The sequence below is a fragment of the Scyliorhinus torazame genome, chromosome 2 (assembly GCF_047496885.1).
Source record: "Scyliorhinus torazame isolate Kashiwa2021f chromosome 2, sScyTor2.1, whole genome shotgun sequence".
Classification (NCBI taxonomy): Eukaryota; Metazoa; Chordata; class Chondrichthyes; order Carcharhiniformes; family Scyliorhinidae; genus Scyliorhinus; species Scyliorhinus torazame.
Window position 1 is genome coordinate 386,060,280 of NC_092708.1, and position 19,479 is coordinate 386,079,758.

Sequence of the window (19,479 nt, forward strand, 5' to 3'; positions counted from 1 at the left end):
GGGGCTCCATCCCCTGGGGGGGCTCCAATGGAGCGTGGCCTGTGATCGGGGCCCACCAATCGGTGGGCCGGCCTCTCCAGCCCCGGCCATATCTTGTTACGCCATCGGCCCCTGAACTCCCGCGCCATGTTGCCGTCGGGGCCGGCGCGTTGATGAAGTCCCCCGCGCATGCTCGGGTTGGCGCGGCGCCCAGTTGGTGCCGGGATGGGAGGCTGGAACCGCTCCAGCGCCGTGCAGGGGGCCAGAATTGGGAGTGCCCGCGCCTGTTTCGCGCCGTCGCTCTGCCTCCATTTCGGAGAATCGCGCCCACGGTCTCCACAAGAGGGACTTACAAGATCCAAGCTGACAAGAACAGACATTACACCTGGTTTATTAAATGAATTTAACTGTCATGGTGCTCCACCCACAAGACACAAACAGCGTTGCAGGACAAATGATATTTAACATTTTTGTGCAACCGTGATTCTTAATTCAAAACTCTTATCTCTTAAAAAGTAGATTTTATTTTTCTTGTGCGTGTTACCTATTTGAAAATAACGGTTTTGATCCCTCTTACTTTCTTGAAGCGATTAGATTTGAAATAATTGCCACCTTGAACCTAATTTTTTTAAATTCATTTACGGGATGTGGGTGTCGCTGGTTAGGCCAGCATTTATTGCCCATCCCTAGAGCCCTTCTTCAACCACTGCAGTCCCTGAGGTGTAGGTACACCCAGAGTACTGTTAGGGAGGGAGTTCCAGGATTTTGACCCAGCAACTGTGAAGGAACGGTGATATATTTCCAAGTCAGGGTGGTGAGTGGTTTAGAGGGGAACCTCCAGGTGGTGGGTGATCCCAGGTATCTGCTGCTCGTGTCCTTCTCGATGGTAGAGGTCGTGGGTTTGGAAAGTGCTGCCTAAAGAACTTTAGTGAGCTCGTGCAGTGCATCTTGTAGATGGCCCACACGGATGCTACTATTTGTCGGTGGTGGAGGGACTGAATATTTGTGGAAGGGGTAGCAATCATGCAGACTGCTTTGTCCAAGGACAACTAGAAGCTTAGGAGATCTGCAGCAAAAGCCACCATCAGTGTGTAATGGAGTAAGATGGCTGCATCAAAAACAATGCACAAAACCCCTGTTCAGTTTGGCATGTACAACAAGCATGAAGTTATGAAAACTTAAAAGGGTCACGAAACCACTTTGTTCAGACTTACTAACGTATTAAGTGCAACTGAAGTACAGGCACCATCCATATCCAGGTATTAAGACCCTGTGTATTTCTGTTTGTATAATGACAACTTCAGAATTCAGTGAAGCATTTTCCTCAACTGGAACCAGCAAATTGTTTGAACGGCCAGAGAAAAAACCCAAAGAGGATAGGATTTTCCACTTGGTTAAGCTGGTTCTCAAGGCACAGCCTGCCTGAAATTATTGGTAACCCGCATAAAAGATCACAGCAAGTTTTACCACGTCACCCAGCTCAGATTCATGATCATTGCGAGTTATACTCGACTCGTTTGCAGGTTTCAAGGGGGCTCTAAAATTTATGTTGATTCATTGGGCACAGGGACACTAATCAGCACACTTTAAAAGCATGTGAATACTATTTCTTTTTACATTAATCAGAAACTGAATAGTGTTCAGTTTCAGCACACATGAACCGATGCTGCTTGATGTGGTCCAGCCAGATATGGTTGTGAACAGTTAAAAACAATTCAAGTCTGTGTCCTCGGACTTGAGGGAGATCAGATCAGAGCTGTTCCAGGGGGCCAGCCAGAGTGAAAATAAGGGTTTTACTGGGGATTTTATTGGGGACTCGGGCATCTACGATGGAGGTCTCTTTAAAATTCTTTCAGGAGCGTGGGTGTCATTGTCTAAACTAGCTTTTTTATTGCCCATCATTAATTGCCCTTGACAAGATGGTGTTGGGCTGCCTTTTTGAATTCCATGTGCTGACCCAGCGACAGTGGAGGAACGGCCATATAGTTCCAGGTCAGGATGGTGTGTGACTTGGAGGAAAACCTGCAGGTGGTGGTGTTCCTCTGCATCTGCAGCCTGTTGTGCATTCATAGCTTTTTTAGTATTTCCTCACAAGCAGCTTTGTAGCTGAACAGGGGCACTTTAAGAGAACAATTATGAGACATTATTGGTCGTTTGAGTGGGCAAATGGCAGTCTAACATCGCAGCCTGCAGTGTTAATATCTTCTAAATAAAGCTATACGTTTTGGTTGAACTTCCAATCGATCTGGAATCCACCACACTGTCCTTGCCCTTCCAGGTGGTAGAGATCACATGTTTAGAAGGTACGGTTGAAGGAGACTGCGCGGTTCAGCAGATCAGTAGCTGCAAAAACGTTGTAATGCATGGAGGGCCAAAAGCGAGACAGTTAGGATTTTTGAAGTGCACTGTGCAGTTGTAAGAGAATTGGGGTATAGTCTTTTTCCGTGGCGTGCACAGGAGGTAGGGTTGGCATGTGGATTGGGGTTGTGATGAGTGATACAAGGAAGAGATCAGAGATGGCCTTATGTGTTGTTGATACAACGGGAATAGCAGGTTTACATGAGATGGCAAGGTCAAGGGAATGAGCATGAATGATTTGAGGAGTTTACATGAAGGGCTAATTAAGAGGGGAGTGGATTCAGATGAGAGGGAGCACAAACGGGGACAGAAATCACACAGAGGACGAGAAGTCATTCGATACAGAGGCAGGAAAGCAGTGGAGATACCCCAGTGAGAACATTTTTATTGGGGGAGTTGGAGACAACGAATATACATGAGCACACAATATAGGTTAATAAATCAGTGCAGGGGGCTGCACGTGGCGCAGCGGTTAGCACTGGGACTACGGCGCTGAGGACCTGGGTACGAATCCTGGTCCTGGGTCACTGTCCGTGTGGAGTTTGCACATTCTCCCCGTGTCTGCATGGGTTTCACCCCCCACAACCCAAAGCTGTGCAGGTTAGATGGATTGGCCACACTAAATTGCCACTTAATTGGAAAAAAAAAAATAATTGGGTACTATAAATTTATATTTTAAAAAAATCAGTGCAGCACTTGGGAGTTGTGGTGTCTTTTCGTTGAGACATTAAACCTTGTGTACAAAAAAGGAGGTTGAGGACAAATTTGATCGATGAGTTTACAATGTTAAAAGGAGTTGATAGGGTAGGCATGGAGGAACTATTTCTGCCAATGGAGGAAATCAAAGACAAGTGGATATGATGTTAAAATTAAGAACTAGGCCTTTCACAACTTCTTCCTCAATTTTGCACTCCAAGATGGAGGTAAAGACCTAGGTTACTGACCAGAATTGTAAAGTAGCTGTTGAGAAATTAAATTTTTGTGTTTTCAACCAATTAGCTTTGGAGCCAATAAGAAATTTCACAGGGGTTATTCATAAATTTCCTTGTGGGGCTGGTTTAGCTCAGTGGCTAGACAGCTGGTTTGTGATGCGGAACAAGGCCAGCAGCGGGGATTCAATTCCCGTACCAGCTGAGAATTCTGAATTCTCCCTGTGTACCAGAACAGGCGCCGGAATGTGCGACTAGTACACAGTAAGTTCATTGCAGTGTTAATGTAAGTCTACTTGTGACAATAAAAAGATTATGTAGTTGGTCAGCGCTATCGGCACTTCAGCAAATGAGTCATGACGGGAAAATAGATACTTATGACCTTGTATAGGAACAGATTTACTGAACTCAAAGGCCTTTTTAAAAAAAAAAAATCACTTTGTCATCCTTACCAAATTTAAGGTGTGTTATAATCCATAGCCACATGCATCCTTTCAAATGCTAATATTGTGTGTGCAAATCAAGACAATCTGATCAAGTACAAAATTTAAACTGTGTGCGTTTGTTTAATGACTACTCAATTTTCCAGTTGGTTTACATTTCACACAGTTTTGTAAAAGAAAACAGGGAAGAATGCCAGGCATAACGTGCAAAAAGCTGCAACCACAAGCCAGTCAGGAGCAGACCACAAACAAGCTTAATGTAGTCAATTCTGATTTGAATCAGGCACCAGCAAACCCTAGAGCTCAGCACTTGCCTTCAAAAGCAAACCACTCACAAATCAACAGAATAACTTTGCCGATACCCAGAAAATGGGTAACGTTTCAAAATTCTGGATTCCACAAACCCCCAAATCAGATTTTCTCCAGAACGTTAAAATAAACCATCTCCTCTCAAGTTTTAAAAAGCATGATTAATGACAGCCTGCAAGTATTTTTCATTCATTTTCTGTTAATCTCAGTGTGAGCCATCGATATTATTAGCACATAGTGACTGAAACTATAGCCTGTGATGAGTTGAAATTCTGCCTGCCAGATGTGTCTGTTTGTTTTACTTGGTATAAGTTTCTGTTTTAAGTTTCCCTGTGCTGATATAAGTGTAATAAATCAGTATAAATATAATAAATTAAACAAGACGCACAGCCCTAAATGCTCAACAGTCAAATGTGAAACATAGACATCAAACTCCAAGAGGTGGAACTACCCACAGTGAATATTCAACTGAAAAGACATTTATACCAACAAACATTACTTGGTTATTGCTGAACAGAGACATGTTGTCGAAGCTTTTCATCTTGCAGTCATCAGGACAGACACTAGAATACCAAACTTCAAAAGAAGCAACAATTTATACTGCATTGAAAAGGGTGCTGATTGTTTGGCCAGTCAGCTCAGATCGGTCAAGGCATTGCCGAGGAAAATACTCCTGGTAGCTATTATTCTCCCAGACCCTTGTCGAAATTAAAAAGGCGCAGTGGCTGGACATGCCCATTCTTGCTCGCAGAGGGGATGTGACAATGCACCACCGTGTCACACAAGTGTTCTAACTAGGGAGGAATATTTTTGGTGGGGAGTCATATCAGGGACGACCCAATAAAAGTGAGAAAATAGGTAGAGTGAAGCCATTCCCATTGGCGGAAGCTCGAGAACCAGTGTGCACAGATTCAAAGGTAATTAGCAAAAGCACGGGTAACATGAAGGAAAACATTTTTCGGACAGCCAGCGGTTAGGATCCAAAATTCACGCCCGAGTGTGGCGGAGGCAGGTTCAATTGAAGCATTCAAGAGGAAATCGGATTAATATCTGAAGAGAAAAATCGGCGGACCTACACGGAAAAGGCAGGGGAATGGGATAAGTGGAATTGCTCTTGCAGAGGACCGGCACAGTCAAGACGAGCCAAATGGCTTCCTTCTGTGTTGAAACCATTCTTTGGTTCTATGAAAACAAAGCACTCCACAAATCATACAATAACCGCCAGTAAAATAATGTTGTGACATCACACAGAACGTATAAACCAAATTAAAAAGATAAGCGTTTTGTGCAATATTGAAGGAGGCCCATTGGCCCACCAGGCCTATGGAGGCTCTTTGAAAGAGTTATCAATTAGTCCCTCACCCTAGCTTCCCCCACCCCACCCCCTTGGCGTTGCACATTCTTTCCCTTCAAGTTTATATTACATTCCCTTTTGGAAGTTACTTTTAATGTTTCAGGCAGCATATTCCAGATTACAAAACACCTGTGTATAAAAATATTGGCAAAACATTGTGTTCAACTGAACACTTGCTAATTTACATTAGATAACTGTTTTTGTATCACCACTGTACTTTGAATAACATTCAATCTTCACCTTTTCCTTATATTTTTTAAATGTATACATTTCTAGAATTATGGCTTATCTTTGGATTTTGGGAGCAACAAAGTCAAGAGTGCACCAGATTGTTGAAATATTACTGTCACTGTCAGGAATGGTTTCTTCCAGGATCATTGAGCCTTTCAGGAACAAAACAGCCTTTTGTTGTTTGAGGTTTTGTTTTTTCTAAGTATGAGTAAGGATATTACCAAATGTTGGCTCTGTAATTCAATGATGCAGATTGCATACCTACTTCAGGCACTGCCAATGTCCTACTCCCAACTTGGCACATCTGAGCCAACTTATGTTTCCCACACACACCCTCAAAACGCTGTTCTCCCATCCTCATTGCCTGAGGGAATAATGAGACTAGTCGCATCGCCCACCGCTGCTATTCACTTTTGAAAACTTTGTTATTGAATTAAGGGCAAACCCACACACCTAATATTACCATGCAAGGGATCACTTGTAAAGTGTGTTTGTAGATGTCACCTTGCTAACAGGGGACCTGGAATCTCGCTTTTGTTTCCATAATGAGATGTGAACAGAGACCGTGGTGCTCCAGCCAGTTAACCATTTACTTGGGATAAAATAAAGGTTCTTCACCAAGATTCTGGTTAACAAAACTGACCTCAAGAACAAAGATCAGGGGGATTAGGATAAACTTTCCACTCAGAATTGTTAGAATCTGGAATGCTCGACATGAATAGACAGAAAAGGAGACGTCCGGTTGCGGCGATGCCCTGCTAGCCGCACGTTTCGGCGGCTCCAGCTCCAATGGACCTTCGGGCTCTTTTAAGAGCCCCAACGGGAAATTTTTGGGCGACGCAACCCGGTGTGGGGTGAGTGAATAGGGAGTTCCCCCCCCCCCCCCCCCCCAACGAAAGAGGAAAATATCGGCGGCTGCAGCGCGAGGAATCGTCGACGAAAGGGACAGAAAGGGAGAAGACACAAGATGGTGGCGGAGAAAGCCCAGGCGACATGGGGGCCCGAGCAAGACGAATTTCTGAGACGGTGTGTGGAGCTACTAAAGAGGGAGGTGCTGACCCCGATGCTACAGGCAATTGAGGGGCTCAAGGAGGCACAAAGGACCCAGGAGACAGAGCTCCGCGTGGTGGAGCAGAAGGTGACGGATAATGAGGACGAGATCCTGGGCCTGGCGGTCAAAACACAGACGCACGAGGCACTCCATAAAAAGTGTATTGAAAGGATTGAGGCCCTAGAAAACAGAGCGCGAAGGAAGAACCTTCGGATACTGGGTCTCCCTGAGGGAGTGGAAGGAGCGGACTGTGGAGCTTATGTAAGTACGATGCTAAGCTCATTGATGGGAGCTGAGGCCCCTGCGGGCCCCTTGGAGGTGGAATGGGCACATCGGATCCCGGCGAGAAGACCAAAAGCGGGAGAACCACCCAGGGCGACAATCGTGCGATTTCACCGCCTTAAAGATAGAGAAGAGGTCCTGAGATGGGCTAAAAAGGTGCGGAGTAGCAGATGGGAGAATGCAGTGGTATGGGTGTACCAGGATTGGAGTGCGGAGGTGGCGAGAAGAACGCGAGTTTTAACCAAGCCAAGGAGGTGTTCCACAAAAAGGTGAAGTTCGGGATGCTGCAGCTGGCACGACTATGGGTCACGTACCAGGAGAGACACCATTATTTCGATACGGCGGAAGAAGCATGGACCTTTATTAAAGAGGAGAAATTGGATCGGAACTGAGGGACTGATACTGTAGGGAATGTTATTGTTATGGTTGATGTAAATAGAGAAGTAAATTGGGATGGGGGGAGACACTAGGAAATGTGGGCGCCGGTGAGGGGGAAAGAAGGGACATAGGCGGAGAATGAGGAATGGGAGGGGGAGAGGAAAGGGAGCTGCGCCACAAGAGGCGGGTCGGATAAAGGGATGTTCCCGCACCAGAAAGATTATGGCGGGAAGACAGGCGCAAGGCGGATGGGAGTTCCCCACACGGGGGGGTCAAGGAGTGAGCAGGAGTAGCCGGGGTCAGTTGAAGTCAGCTGACTCGCGGAAGTAATATGCGGGGAGCAATCACGCTAGAAAGGGATCTAGCGGGGGGGGGGGGGGGGGGACCACAACTGGGTTGCTGCTGCGGAAATCAAAAAGGAAATGGCTAAAGAGTGGGTGGACGGGGATGGACTGCGACGCCTGGGGAGCGAGTGGGAGCGCGGAGGAGGGATATGGGACTGGCCTAGAGAAGGTGATGGCTAGTCGACACGGGAGGGGGGCAGGTAGCCCCCTAGTGAGGCTGATCACGTGGAACATGAGAGGCCTGAACGGACCGATTAAAAGGGCCCGAGTGCTCGCGCACTCGAAAGGACTAAGGGCAGACGTGGCTATGCTCCAAGAGACGCACCTGAAGGTGGCGGACCAAGTTAGGTTAAGGAAAGGATGGGTGGGACAGGTGTTCCACTCAGGACTAGATGCAAAGAATAGAGGGGTGGCCATATTGGTGGGGAAACGGGTAGCATTTGAAGCAAAGAACATCGTAGCAGATAGCGGAGGTAGATATGTAATGGTGAGTGGCAGGCTGGAGGGAATGGAGGTCGTGTTGGTTAATGTATATGCCCCGAATTGGGACGATGCGGGATTTATGAGACGGATGCTGGGTCGTATACCGGACCTGGAGGTAGGAAACTTGATATTGGGAGGGGACTTCAATACCGTGCTGGACCCAGGGCTAGATAGATCCAGATCAAAGACCGGAAGAAGGCCGGCAGCGGCCAAGGTGCTCAAGGGGTTTATGGACCAAATGGGGGGAGTGGATCCATGGCGATTTCTTAGACCGAGGGCCAGGGAGTTCTCCTTCTTCTCCCATGTCCATAAAGTGTACTCCCGGATAGATTTTTTTGTTCTGGGAAGGTCGTTGATCTCAAGGGTGGAAGAAGCTGAGTATTCAGCCATAGCGGTTTCGGACCATGCCCCACACTGGGTGGACCTGGAACTAGGAGAGGAAAGGGAGCAGAGAGCACTCTGGCGATTAGATGTGGGATTGATGGCGGACAAGGGAGTGTGTGGAAGAGTGCGGGGGTGTATTGAGAGATACCTGGTGATCAATGACGCGGGGAGGTCCGTGTGGGAGTGGTGTGGGAAGCACTAAAGGCGGTGGTCAGAGGACAGCTGATCGCCATTGGGGCCCACAAAGGGAAAACAGAGGCCAAGGAAAGGGAAAGATTACTGGGGGAGATTTTAAGGGTGGACAGGGAATTTGCAGATACCCCAGAGGAGGGACTGTACAGGGAAAGGAGACGACTCCAGGCGGAGTTTGACCTCCTGACCACCAGAAAGGCGGAAGTGCTGTGGAGGAAGGCAAAGGGGAGGAGGTATGAATATGGGGAAAAGGCTAGTCGCCTGCTGGCTCATCAGTTGCGAAAGAGGACAGCGGCGAGGGAGATAGGGGGAATTAGAGACGAAAAGGGAGCCACGGTGCGAAGAGCAGGGAAGATAAACGAGGTGTTCAAGACCTTTTATGAGGGACTGTATAGGTCCCAACCCCCAGAGGGAGAGGAGGGGATGCGGAAATTCCTGGATCAATTGAGGTTCCCAAGGGTGGAGGAGCAGGAGGTGGAAGGCCTGGGGGCACCAATTGGGGTGGACGAGGTTATTAAGGAGCTGGGGAACATGCAAGCAGGGAAGGCTCCGGGGCCAGACGGGTTCCCGGTGGAATTTTATAGAAAATACGTGGACTTGTTGGCCCCGCTGTTGGTGAGGACGTTCAATGAGGCCAGGGAAGGAGGGACTTTACCCCCGACAATGTCGGAGGCGACGATATCGCTAATTCTGAAGAGGGGTAAAGATCCGTTGCAGTGCGGGTCCTATAGACCTATTTCATTATTGAATGTGGACGCCAAATTGCTGGCAAAGGTACTGGCATCGAGGATAGAGGACTGTGTCCCGGGAGTGGTGCACGAAGACCAGACAGGGTTCGTAAAGGGGAGACAACTGAATGTCAACGTGCAACGACTATTAGGGGTGATAATGATGCCCCCAGTGGAGGGGGAGGCAGAGATAGTGGCGGTAATGGATGCAGAGAAGGCATTTGATAGGGTGGAGTGGGAGTATTTATGGGAGGTGTTAAGGAGGTTTGGGTTCGGGAACGGGTTTATTAGCTGGGTCAAACTTCTTTATGGGGCCCCAACGGCAAGTGTAGTCACGGGTCGGCAAAGATCGGAGTATTTCCGATTATATAGGGGAACAAGACAGGGATGCCCGCTATCTCCACTGTTGTTCGCGTTGGCAATTGAACCTCTGGCCATGGTGTTGAGAGACTCCAGGAAATGGAGAGGGGTGATTAGAGGGGGAGAAGAACACCGAGTCTCGCTATACGCGGATGACCTACTGTTGTATGTGTCGGACCCAGCGGGGGGGGATGACCCAGCGGGGGGGATGATGCAGCTGTTGAGGGAGTTCGGAGATTTCTCTGGATATGGGCTTAACATGGGGAAGAGTGAACTATTCGTGATACACCCAGGGGACCAGAGTAGAGAGATAGAAGGCCTGCCTCTAAGGAAAGTGGAAAGAAACTTCCGATACCTGGGGATTCAGATCGCTAGGAGCTGGGGAACCTTGCACAGACTTAATCTGACACGATTGGTAGAACAAATGGAGGAGGACTTCAAGAGGGGGGACATGCAGCCTCTGTCGTTGGCGGGCAGAGTGCAGGCAATTAAGATGATGGCCCCCCCGAGGTTCTTATTTGTATTTCAATGTCTCCCTATACTAATCACTAAGACCTTTTTTTAAAAAATAGACAGGAGCATCACGAGCTTCGTGTGGGCAGGGAAAGTCCCGAGGGTAAGGAGGGGGTTCCTACAACGTAGCAGGGACAGAGGAGGATTGGCGCTACCGAATTTGGGCGACTACTATTGGGCCGCCAATGTGGCGATGATTCGTAAATGGATGATGGAGGGAGAGGGAGCGGCGTGGAAAAGACTGGAGAGAAAGTCCTGTAAAGGAACGAGCTTAGAGGCGCTGGTGACGGCGCCGCTACCGCTCTCACCAAAAAGGTTTACCACGAACCCGGTGGTGGCGGCAACATTGAATATCTGGGGACAATGGAGGCGACAGAGAGGTGTGCGGGGAGCCCTGGTGGGGCCCCCAATCAGGAACAACCATAGGTTTGCCCCAGGAAGAATGGATGGAGGATTTCAGAGCTGGCACCAGTTGGGAATTAGGAGGGTGGGAGATTTATTTATAGATGGGACGTTTGCGAGCTTGGGAGCATTGGAGGAAAAGTATAAGTTGCCCCGGGGAAACTTCCTTAGATATATGCAGGTGAGGGCGTTCACAAGACAACAGGTGAGGGAATTTCCGCTGCTCCAGGTACAGGGGATTCAGGACAGAGTGCTTTCGGGGGTGTGGGTCGGAGAGGGCAAGGTGTCAGAGATATACCGAGAGATGAGGGAAGAGGGGGAGGAGTTGGTGGGCGAATTAAAAGGAAAGTGGGAAGAAGAGCTAGGGGAGGAGATAGGGGAGGGTATGTGGGCTGATGCCCTAAGCAGGGTAAATTCCTCTTCCTCGTGCGCCAGGCTTAGCCTGATTCAATTCAAGGTGCTACATAGAGCACACATAACGGGAGAAAGACTGAGCAGGTCCTTTGGAGTGGAGGACAAGTGTGGGAGGTGCGGCGGAAGCCCGGCAAACCACGCACATATGTTTTGGTCGTGCCCGGCACTGGAGGGGTATTGGAAGGGAGTGACGGGAGTGATTTCCAAGGTGGTGAAGGCCCGGGTCAAACCAGGCTGGGGGCTAGCTCTATTTGGAGTTGTGGATGAGCCGGGAGTGCAGGAGGCGAAAGAGGCCGACGTTGTGGCCTTTGCGTCCCTAGTAGCCCGGCGTAGGATTCTACTCATGTGGAAGGAGGAGAAACCCCCCGGACTGGAGGCCTGGGTAAACGATATGGCGGGGTTTATAAAACTGGAGCGGATAAAGTTTGCCCTGAGAGGATCGGCTCAAGGGTTCACCAGGCGGTGGCAGCCATTCCTCGACTACCTAGGGGAACGTTAGAGGGAAGACAGATGACCAGCAGCAGCAACCCGGAGGGGGGGGGGGGGGCGCGGGGTGGAAGTTTTAGTTTATGTTAAACGATTAGATTACCATGTTGATTAGCCATTTGTTTATTGTTAAACTTTCTTTACTATTATGTTTGATCTGTAAAGGGAAAAAATTTTCAATAAAACATATTTAAAAAAAATAAAAAATGAATAGACAGAAAAGCTGATCCCCTGAATAATTTTAAAAGGGAATTTGGACAGGTATTTGAAGATGAGGAACTTACAAGGTTGCAGACACAAATAGGGTATAGGACCGAAGCATGACTGCTCTTCCAGAGAACCAGCACAGGCCTCCGTTGATACTGAAAATTTCTAACATTCTGAATCTCAGTTAAGAGATCGAAAATACCTAATTTCCAGGCATGGGTAGAAGGCTCCAGATTGCTAGAAGCTACCACAATGCTAGCCAGAGGCACACCTAGCCCACTTTTAACGTTTTATGCAGGTAAGACAAAAGACACAGTGCAGAAATCATAGTGAAGCAAAGAGAAACCTCTGCAGACACGATTAAGGAGCTCTGCCTGAATTATAGATCCTGCTCCTTTTTGAAGAAAGAGCGTGGTCAGATCTCCTCTGATCCACGTGGACCTGGCTGGTAGGTAGAAAGACCCAGATTCTCTTCAATAGGCAATGACCAGAAAAACTCAGAGGATAAGATGAGGACAAAAATGTAGGTTGGTTTTTCAATTCCCATTCATCATCATCAAGTGAGAAAAACAGACCACGGGCGTGGTCGAACAGCCGTGTCACGCCCAATGAGGCCGTTAAATCTTGCGAGAGGCCTCTCGCAGGATTTGCAATGCTCGGTAAACCTCACAAGATCCCACAAGACGGCAAGATCCATATATATATATATTTAAATGAGCCATTTGGCCCATTTTAATATGTCAGTACCCGGGAACGAATGCCTGCGCCTGGGAGACCACGCCATGGCGCCATTTAGCACTGGTCTACACAAACACGGATCAGGCGTAATCGCACTTGGCGGGGGGGGGGGGGGGGGGGGCATTGGAGACCCCTAGGCGGTCGGAGAAGGGGCCAGGGCCTGAGGGGGGCCATGCCCATGAAAAGGGCGATGAGGGGGGGGGACATGAAGCGTGGTGGGGTGAAGGGCAGGTATGAAGGGGCCTCATAAAGGTTTTTTGGGGGTGAAGGGTGGGTGTTCTGAAAGGTGGGGGTGGTAGGTTTGAAAGATGTAGGGTGCGGGACCATCAGCAACCCCATAGCGGGATGCCCTCACTTGGATGGGGGGGGGGGGGACAGGAAGTTGTTAGGTTAGCAAAGATACTAGGCGCGATTTCACTGGAAAGTTTCGAAGTCTGATAGAGCAGAAACTGCTGCGAGCTTCCCGACGTACGATCCGGTAAGGCCATCACCGGTATCAAATGGTAATTGGTCCACTTTACGAGGCCCCACAGGTTTCACGCCACAAATGATGGTCCCGCTGGCTGATTCGCCGGGACAACCCCACCAGTCCCATGCTAACAAGGGGGAGCAGCACTTAGTCCAATTCCGCAGAGCAAACCCCACACAGTACATAGCCATGCCAAGGAGATCTGTCCCATGATTCGAGGATGCCGACATGGCCAGAATGCTGGACGCGATTGAGTCCAGACAGGATGTCCTGCTCGCCAGACGGGCTGGAGGGTCAGCCACAGGGCAGCCAGTGCCATAAGATGATCAACGACCTCACTGGGCTGCACAGGCGAGTTGGCACGGGCCCCTGCTGCACCCCCCCAACCCCCGGAAGACAATGCGCTTGGCATCGCCTGGTCCAGGACTATACCATTCCCCAGTCCACCTATGACCAGCAGTGTTGCCCATGCCTGCAGCCCCCCCCCCCCCCCCCCCCCCCCATTCCCCCCGCGATGAACTAAGTATGCGGCTCACGATGCCTCTGTGCCCCCACAGGAGAAATTGGCCCAAAACAGATGGGAGAGGACCCAGGCGGGTGGCGGGGTGCCGAAGAGGCCTTACCGCCCTGACGAGGAACAGTCCCTGGTAGTTGCGGGGTGGCCAAGGACAGATCGGTCACCGACATAGAGGCTGGCATATGGCGCAGAGGTGAGGATCCACCGGCCCCCACCAAGATGATCTGTCACACGCGAGTTGTTAATGCCAGGCAGAATTATCCATCCCTCTCACTGACCACATGTTCATTCTCACACAAGATCTCCATCCGATGGTGCCGGCCCATCACACAGTTGCTGATGCACATCAGGTGGAGGCAGGAACGTCCAGGAGTGGTCCTCGAAGAGGGCAGGTGTGTCTGATTGTCCCAGGATGTAGCTGCCGTGCATAGTCTCGATGATGCATGCACACACGTGCATGATCTTCATGTGGTGGTGGCACACAAGTTGGATGCTCAGAGAGTAGAACCCCTTCCTGTTAATGGAGGGCATACCCTGACATGTGTGGCATCTATTACCCCCTGGACTTGGGGCATCCCATCGATGGTGGAGAACCCTGCTGCCCAGGTATCTTGTTGGGTCTGGTCCAGGTCAAAGTTCATATAGTTAGCTGCCCAGGCAAACAGGGTACCCGCGCCCCTGGCGCCTGGAATGATCCTGAGGCGTAAAAGATCAAGCTGCGGCCACCGGGAGCGGGTAGCCTCCTCCTCCACGTGGTGCAGGACGTGGCACAGGTGCTGCACTGTCCTCTTGTTGAGGCGGAGCCTCCTGCGGCACACGCTGTCCGTCAATTGTTCGAAGGATCAGCGACGCCTGTACAACCTGGGCCGTCGCCGGCCTCTCACTCTAGGTCCCTCCAGATAGATTGAATCTATCCCTGAATGCCAGCAAAACTAAAGAGCTGGTCATTGGCTTCAGGAAGCAAAGTACTGTACACACCCCTGTCAGCATCAACGGGGTCGAGGTGGAGATGGTTAGCAGTTTCGAATTCTTAATAGTACACATCTCCAAAAATCTGTCCTGGTCCCCCACGTCGACGCTACCACCAAGAAAGCACAACAGCGCCTATACTTCCTCAGGAAACTAAGGAAATTCCGCATGTCCACATTAACTCTTACCAACTTTTACAGATGCACCATAGAAAGCATCCTATCTGGCTGCGTCACAGCCTGGTATGGCAACTGCTCGGCCCAAGACTGCAGGAAACTTCAGAGAGTCGTTAACACAACCCAGTCCATCATGCAAACCTGCCTTCCATCCATTGACTCCATCTACACCTCCCGCTGCCTGGGGAAAGGGGGCAGCATAATCAAAGCCCCTTCTCACCCAGTTTACTCACTCTTCCATCGGGCAGGAGATACAAAAGTCTGAGAACACACACAAACAGACTCAAAAACAGTTTCTTCCCCGCTGTTACCAGACTCCTAAACGACCCTCTTATGGACTGACCTCATTAACACTACACCCTGTATGCTTCATCCATTCACCCGATGTTTATGTAGTTACATTGTGTACCTTGTGTTGCCCTATTATGTATCTTCTTTTATTTCCTTTTCTTTTCATGTATTAATGATCTGTTGAGCTGCCCGCAAAAAAATACTTTCCACTGTACCTCGGTACACGTGACAATAAACAAAATCCCAGGCCTGGTCCCGGTCGCAGCGGAGGAACCTGGTCACCGGGCCCCAGATCCCCGCTCATAACTTTACCTGGACTGGGCACTGGTTCCCTCCCCGGTGCACTTACCCACCCCCTGGTCGTGGAAATATCTCTGGTGCTAAGGCGCAACTCCTGGTTGTTCGGATGTTGGCTGCTGCGCCCATGGTGTTTATTCCTCCAGGCTTGTGATGCCGGGCAATAACTCCCACCTGCGACATGGCATGCCTATCTACGGGAATCCACTTGGGAGCTGAGAAGTGCTCACTTTACTATGATTGCCAACTCCCTATCAGCAATAGCCTTCAGCCACACGGCCAGAGGCCGTCACGGTCAGTGGGAGTTATGGGGTGTCATTATCCAGGGGGGTGACATGATGGACCAGCAGGTGCTGAGCTACCTATCACCCGCCCACCGATGGGGCACCCCGCCCAACCCCCTACCGATGGGAATGAGCTGGGTGTCTTAGTGTATGCAATGCAAAAGGCTAGAATACAGATACAGCAAGTAATTAGGAAAGCTAATCAAATGTTATCATTTATTGCAAGGGGAATGGAAAACAAAAGTAGGGAGGTTATGCTTCAGTTATAGAGAGCACTAGTGAGATGACGTCTGGAGTACTGCGCACAGTATTGGCCACCTTATTCAAGGAAAGATATAAATGCGTTCGATGCAAATCAGAGAAGGTTTACCAGACTAAAACCTGGAATGGGGCTGTCTTATGAGGAAAGCTTGGACAGGCTAGGCTTGTATCCACCATAGGTTAGTAGAGTAAAGAGGTGATTTGATTAAAATATGCAAGATCTAAGGCATCTTGACAGAATGGATGTGGAGAGGATATTACCTTTTGTGGGAGAATCTAGAACCAGAGGCTGCTGTTTAAAAATAAGAGGTCTCCCATTTAAATCAGGAGATGAGGCAAAACATTTTCTCTGAGGGTTGTTAGTCTTTGGAACTCTCTTCCTGAAAAGGCAGTGGAAACAGAGTCTTTGAATATTTTTAAGGCAGAGGTGGATAGATTCTTGTAAGGGGATGATAGGTTATCAGGTGTAGGCATGATGTAGATTTGAGATTACGATCAGATCAGCCATGGCCTTATTAAATGGCGGAGCAGGCTCAAAGGGTTGAATGGCCTACTCCTGTTCCTTGTATGTTCATAAATGTTTGCATAGGAATTTTTAATGAAGTACACAACACTGATGAAGATTTTAACCTAGATAAGACCCATACCCTGGGACAAGTGCAAGGCTTTGTTCTATTGTTTAGGTTCTCACCTTATCATACTGGCATACAACAACATTTTCGGTGTCAAAGAGTTCTTGGCCCTCTTCATCACTGACATCATCTTCACTATTCAGTGGTTCCTAGGAGAGTCAGCAAAAGCAATTAACGTACAATTTAAACAAATGTACAACAGCTGGAGAGATTAGTCAAGCTAAGCCTGGTGATGTGTGCAACGGCACACATGCACATGCTTTTGGCCTACACACAATCCCGATAATTTTCAGAGAATTCCACATTCCTCCAATTCTGGCCTCTTGGGCATCCTTTTACACCTCCACTTGTCATCAGCTCCCAAGTCCCTGGGTTTTGAAATTCACATTTTAACTTTCTCTGCCTTGTCATCTCCCTCTCCTCCTCTAAAACCTTCCTTAAAACTCCCCTTTGGCACGGTTTTATGCCTAACCCTCCAAATATCTCCTTTGATTGGGTGCTAGATTTTGTTCAAATACACATCAATGAAGCATCACAAGGCAGTGCTTTCTAATTTAAAGCTGTGACATTAATGCAGTTTTCCACTGTTATATTCATATGAGCATGAAACCAGACTTTTGCATAGCAACTTTCATGACAAAGCACTTTGCAGCCAATATAGCCACTGTGAGGTCTGGTCAGGTTGTAATGTACGAGCAAGCCGTTTAGCTTGACACGGTTAGCCTGAAGGAGTGTTTGTTAGTAGGGAATGACTCTTGTCATTGAAACATTTCATAGTGACCTAAGAAACAAGAGAAAGAGTAGGTTCATTTAGTGTACTCCATCAGTAAATAAGATCATGGCTGATCTTGTACGTCCAGGCCACCTTCCCCCACTATCCCTTGATATCCTTTTTATCCAAAAATCCTATCTATCCAAATATCTTACAATGAAGAAATATCTCATCTCAATCTTGAATAGCTGGCCCCTTATTGTGAGACGGTGACCCCTAGTTCTAGTCTTCCCAATCAGAAAAACATATTTTCCAACATCTATTCTGTTAAACCCCTGTAGAATTTTATGACTTCAATTTTATATCATCTCTCAATCTTCTGAACATTGTGGAATAGAGCCATGTCTACTGAATCGCTCTGAATAGGACAATTCCTTCATCCCAGGAACTTGTGATCCTTCATTGCACTCCCTCTGGGGTAAGTAAGTTCTTCCTTAGGTAAGGAAACCAAAACTGCACACAATACTCCAAGTGTGGCTTCATCAACGCCCTTTACAGCTGTAGTTTATTCCCATGTGTGGGTGAGGGTTTCTCTGGATACTTTTAATTCCACAAGAACTTTTAAGGTCTCTTAATTCCACAAGAACTGTAATTCAGGTGGTTCTGGGCCAGATATTACCTCTTCACTGTTAACAGGTAACTGAATCCCTTTAAAAAGATTTGCATTTATGTAGCGCCTTTCAAGACCATTAGATGTCACAAAGTGCTTTACAGTCAATTAATCACTTTTTGAAATGTAATCACTGTTGTAATGTAGGAAACACAACAGTCAATTTGCACACAACAAACTTCCCCAATAGCAATGTGATAATGCTGAGAATAATCTGTTTTGTGATGATGATTGCGTGATACACACTATCCAAGAACACCAGGAAGAACTCCCTACTCTTTTTCAAAATAGTGACATGGAAGCCTTTACAACCACACGAACAAGCAAATGCGGCCTTGGTTTAACATCATATCCCAAAGACAACAACTCTCAGCACAGCCCAGCAATTCATAGTGTGTGTTTTGCTCATATTTGATTATTAATTTATTTTTTAAATTTTAGGTTTACTAAAGGCTTATTAAATAACCTTGATCCCCAAGGTGAACTTAATTGGCACGTCAATCATTGATATATAACGAGCATTGCATACATTTTTTTTAATATGAAAAGTCTCTTGTGAATTAATATGCTGTCCTAACTCAGTATGAGGAACATAGTCAATGACAATGAAATCAAAACATTACAGCTTCAGTGAACTTTTTTGAAGACGATTTCAAGTGGTAAATGAAGGGATTTCTGGGATAACCAGTATTTGGAATATTAACTTCAGTATAAACCTGTTTTAAACACAAGTTATATTACCTCTTCAACTTGTCCATCTTCCCCAACCTCCTCCTTGTCCTTCTCTTCCTCCTCCTCATCATACTCATCCTCTTCATCATCTTCATCTTCCTCTGAAGAAGTGTCCCCAGACCCATCTACTTGCATCACTAAAGGCTGCTGCTGTTGTTGCTGCTGCTGAACAGGAGCGGAGCTGTTTGTCTGACCAACCTGTGTTGAAGGGGTTGCTGTTACAGTGGTCGCTTGCATAACCTGAAAAGTTTTATTTTAAAAATTGCCATTTTTAAAAACAATTAGGTAGACTAGCATTATTATACTCTTCCTCATTCTGAACATACTTCATATTGAAAAACAGCCAATTTGGACAGATTTCTCATGCTGCATATTGTCTAAGCTCATGTAAGCAACCTAAGCAATGAAATACAATTTTCTACTAACCATGATGAGCCTGATGATGGAGCTGCGGTCCGAAAGCTCGTGATTCAAAACAAACCTGTTGGACTTTAACCTGGTGTTGTAAGACTTTTTACTTATCTAGTAACCACGATAACCATCAAATTAATACATGGCCCCTCTGGCTACCAGCAAATGTTGAAATAATCTTTCTTGTATTCGATGGGAAATACTGGCACCAATTGGCATAAGTCTGGGACTTGATGCAAGGTTGGGAGGTCAGCCTGCAGTTAGGGGCACTGGAGTCAGACTCCATAAAGTGCCATGACCAAGGGGTGTCAGATGAGTTCCTCAATCAGGTTTCAGCGCATCCCAGTTATAATGCCACTTTTGCATTTATGAAATAACTCCAGTAAATAACATTGATTCACACTATCCCATCTACTCATTTTTTTAAAAATAAATTTAAAGTACCCAAATATTTCCCCCCCCAATTTAGCGTGGCCAATTCAACTACCCTGCA

The 19,479-nt window shown here is 47.6% G+C and overlaps 1 protein-coding gene across 3 annotated transcripts in view; it reads right to left on the reverse strand.

Moving 5' to 3' along the window:
- The window catches only part of gtf2a1 (general transcription factor IIA, 1), a 132,618-nt gene that overhangs the window by 12,194 nt on the left and 100,945 nt on the right, over positions 1–19,479 (reverse strand). For all 3 annotated transcript variants that reach the window (XM_072493742.1, XM_072493750.1, XM_072493760.1), the window contains exons 8-9: positions 18,585–18,815; positions 16,521–16,610 (exon numbers count right to left, since the gene is read on the reverse strand). In XM_072493742.1, coding sequence (XP_072349843.1) covers positions 16,521–16,610; positions 18,585–18,815 — 321 coding nt within the window. The remainder of the gene's footprint in view (positions 1–16,520; positions 16,611–18,584; positions 18,816–19,479) is intronic.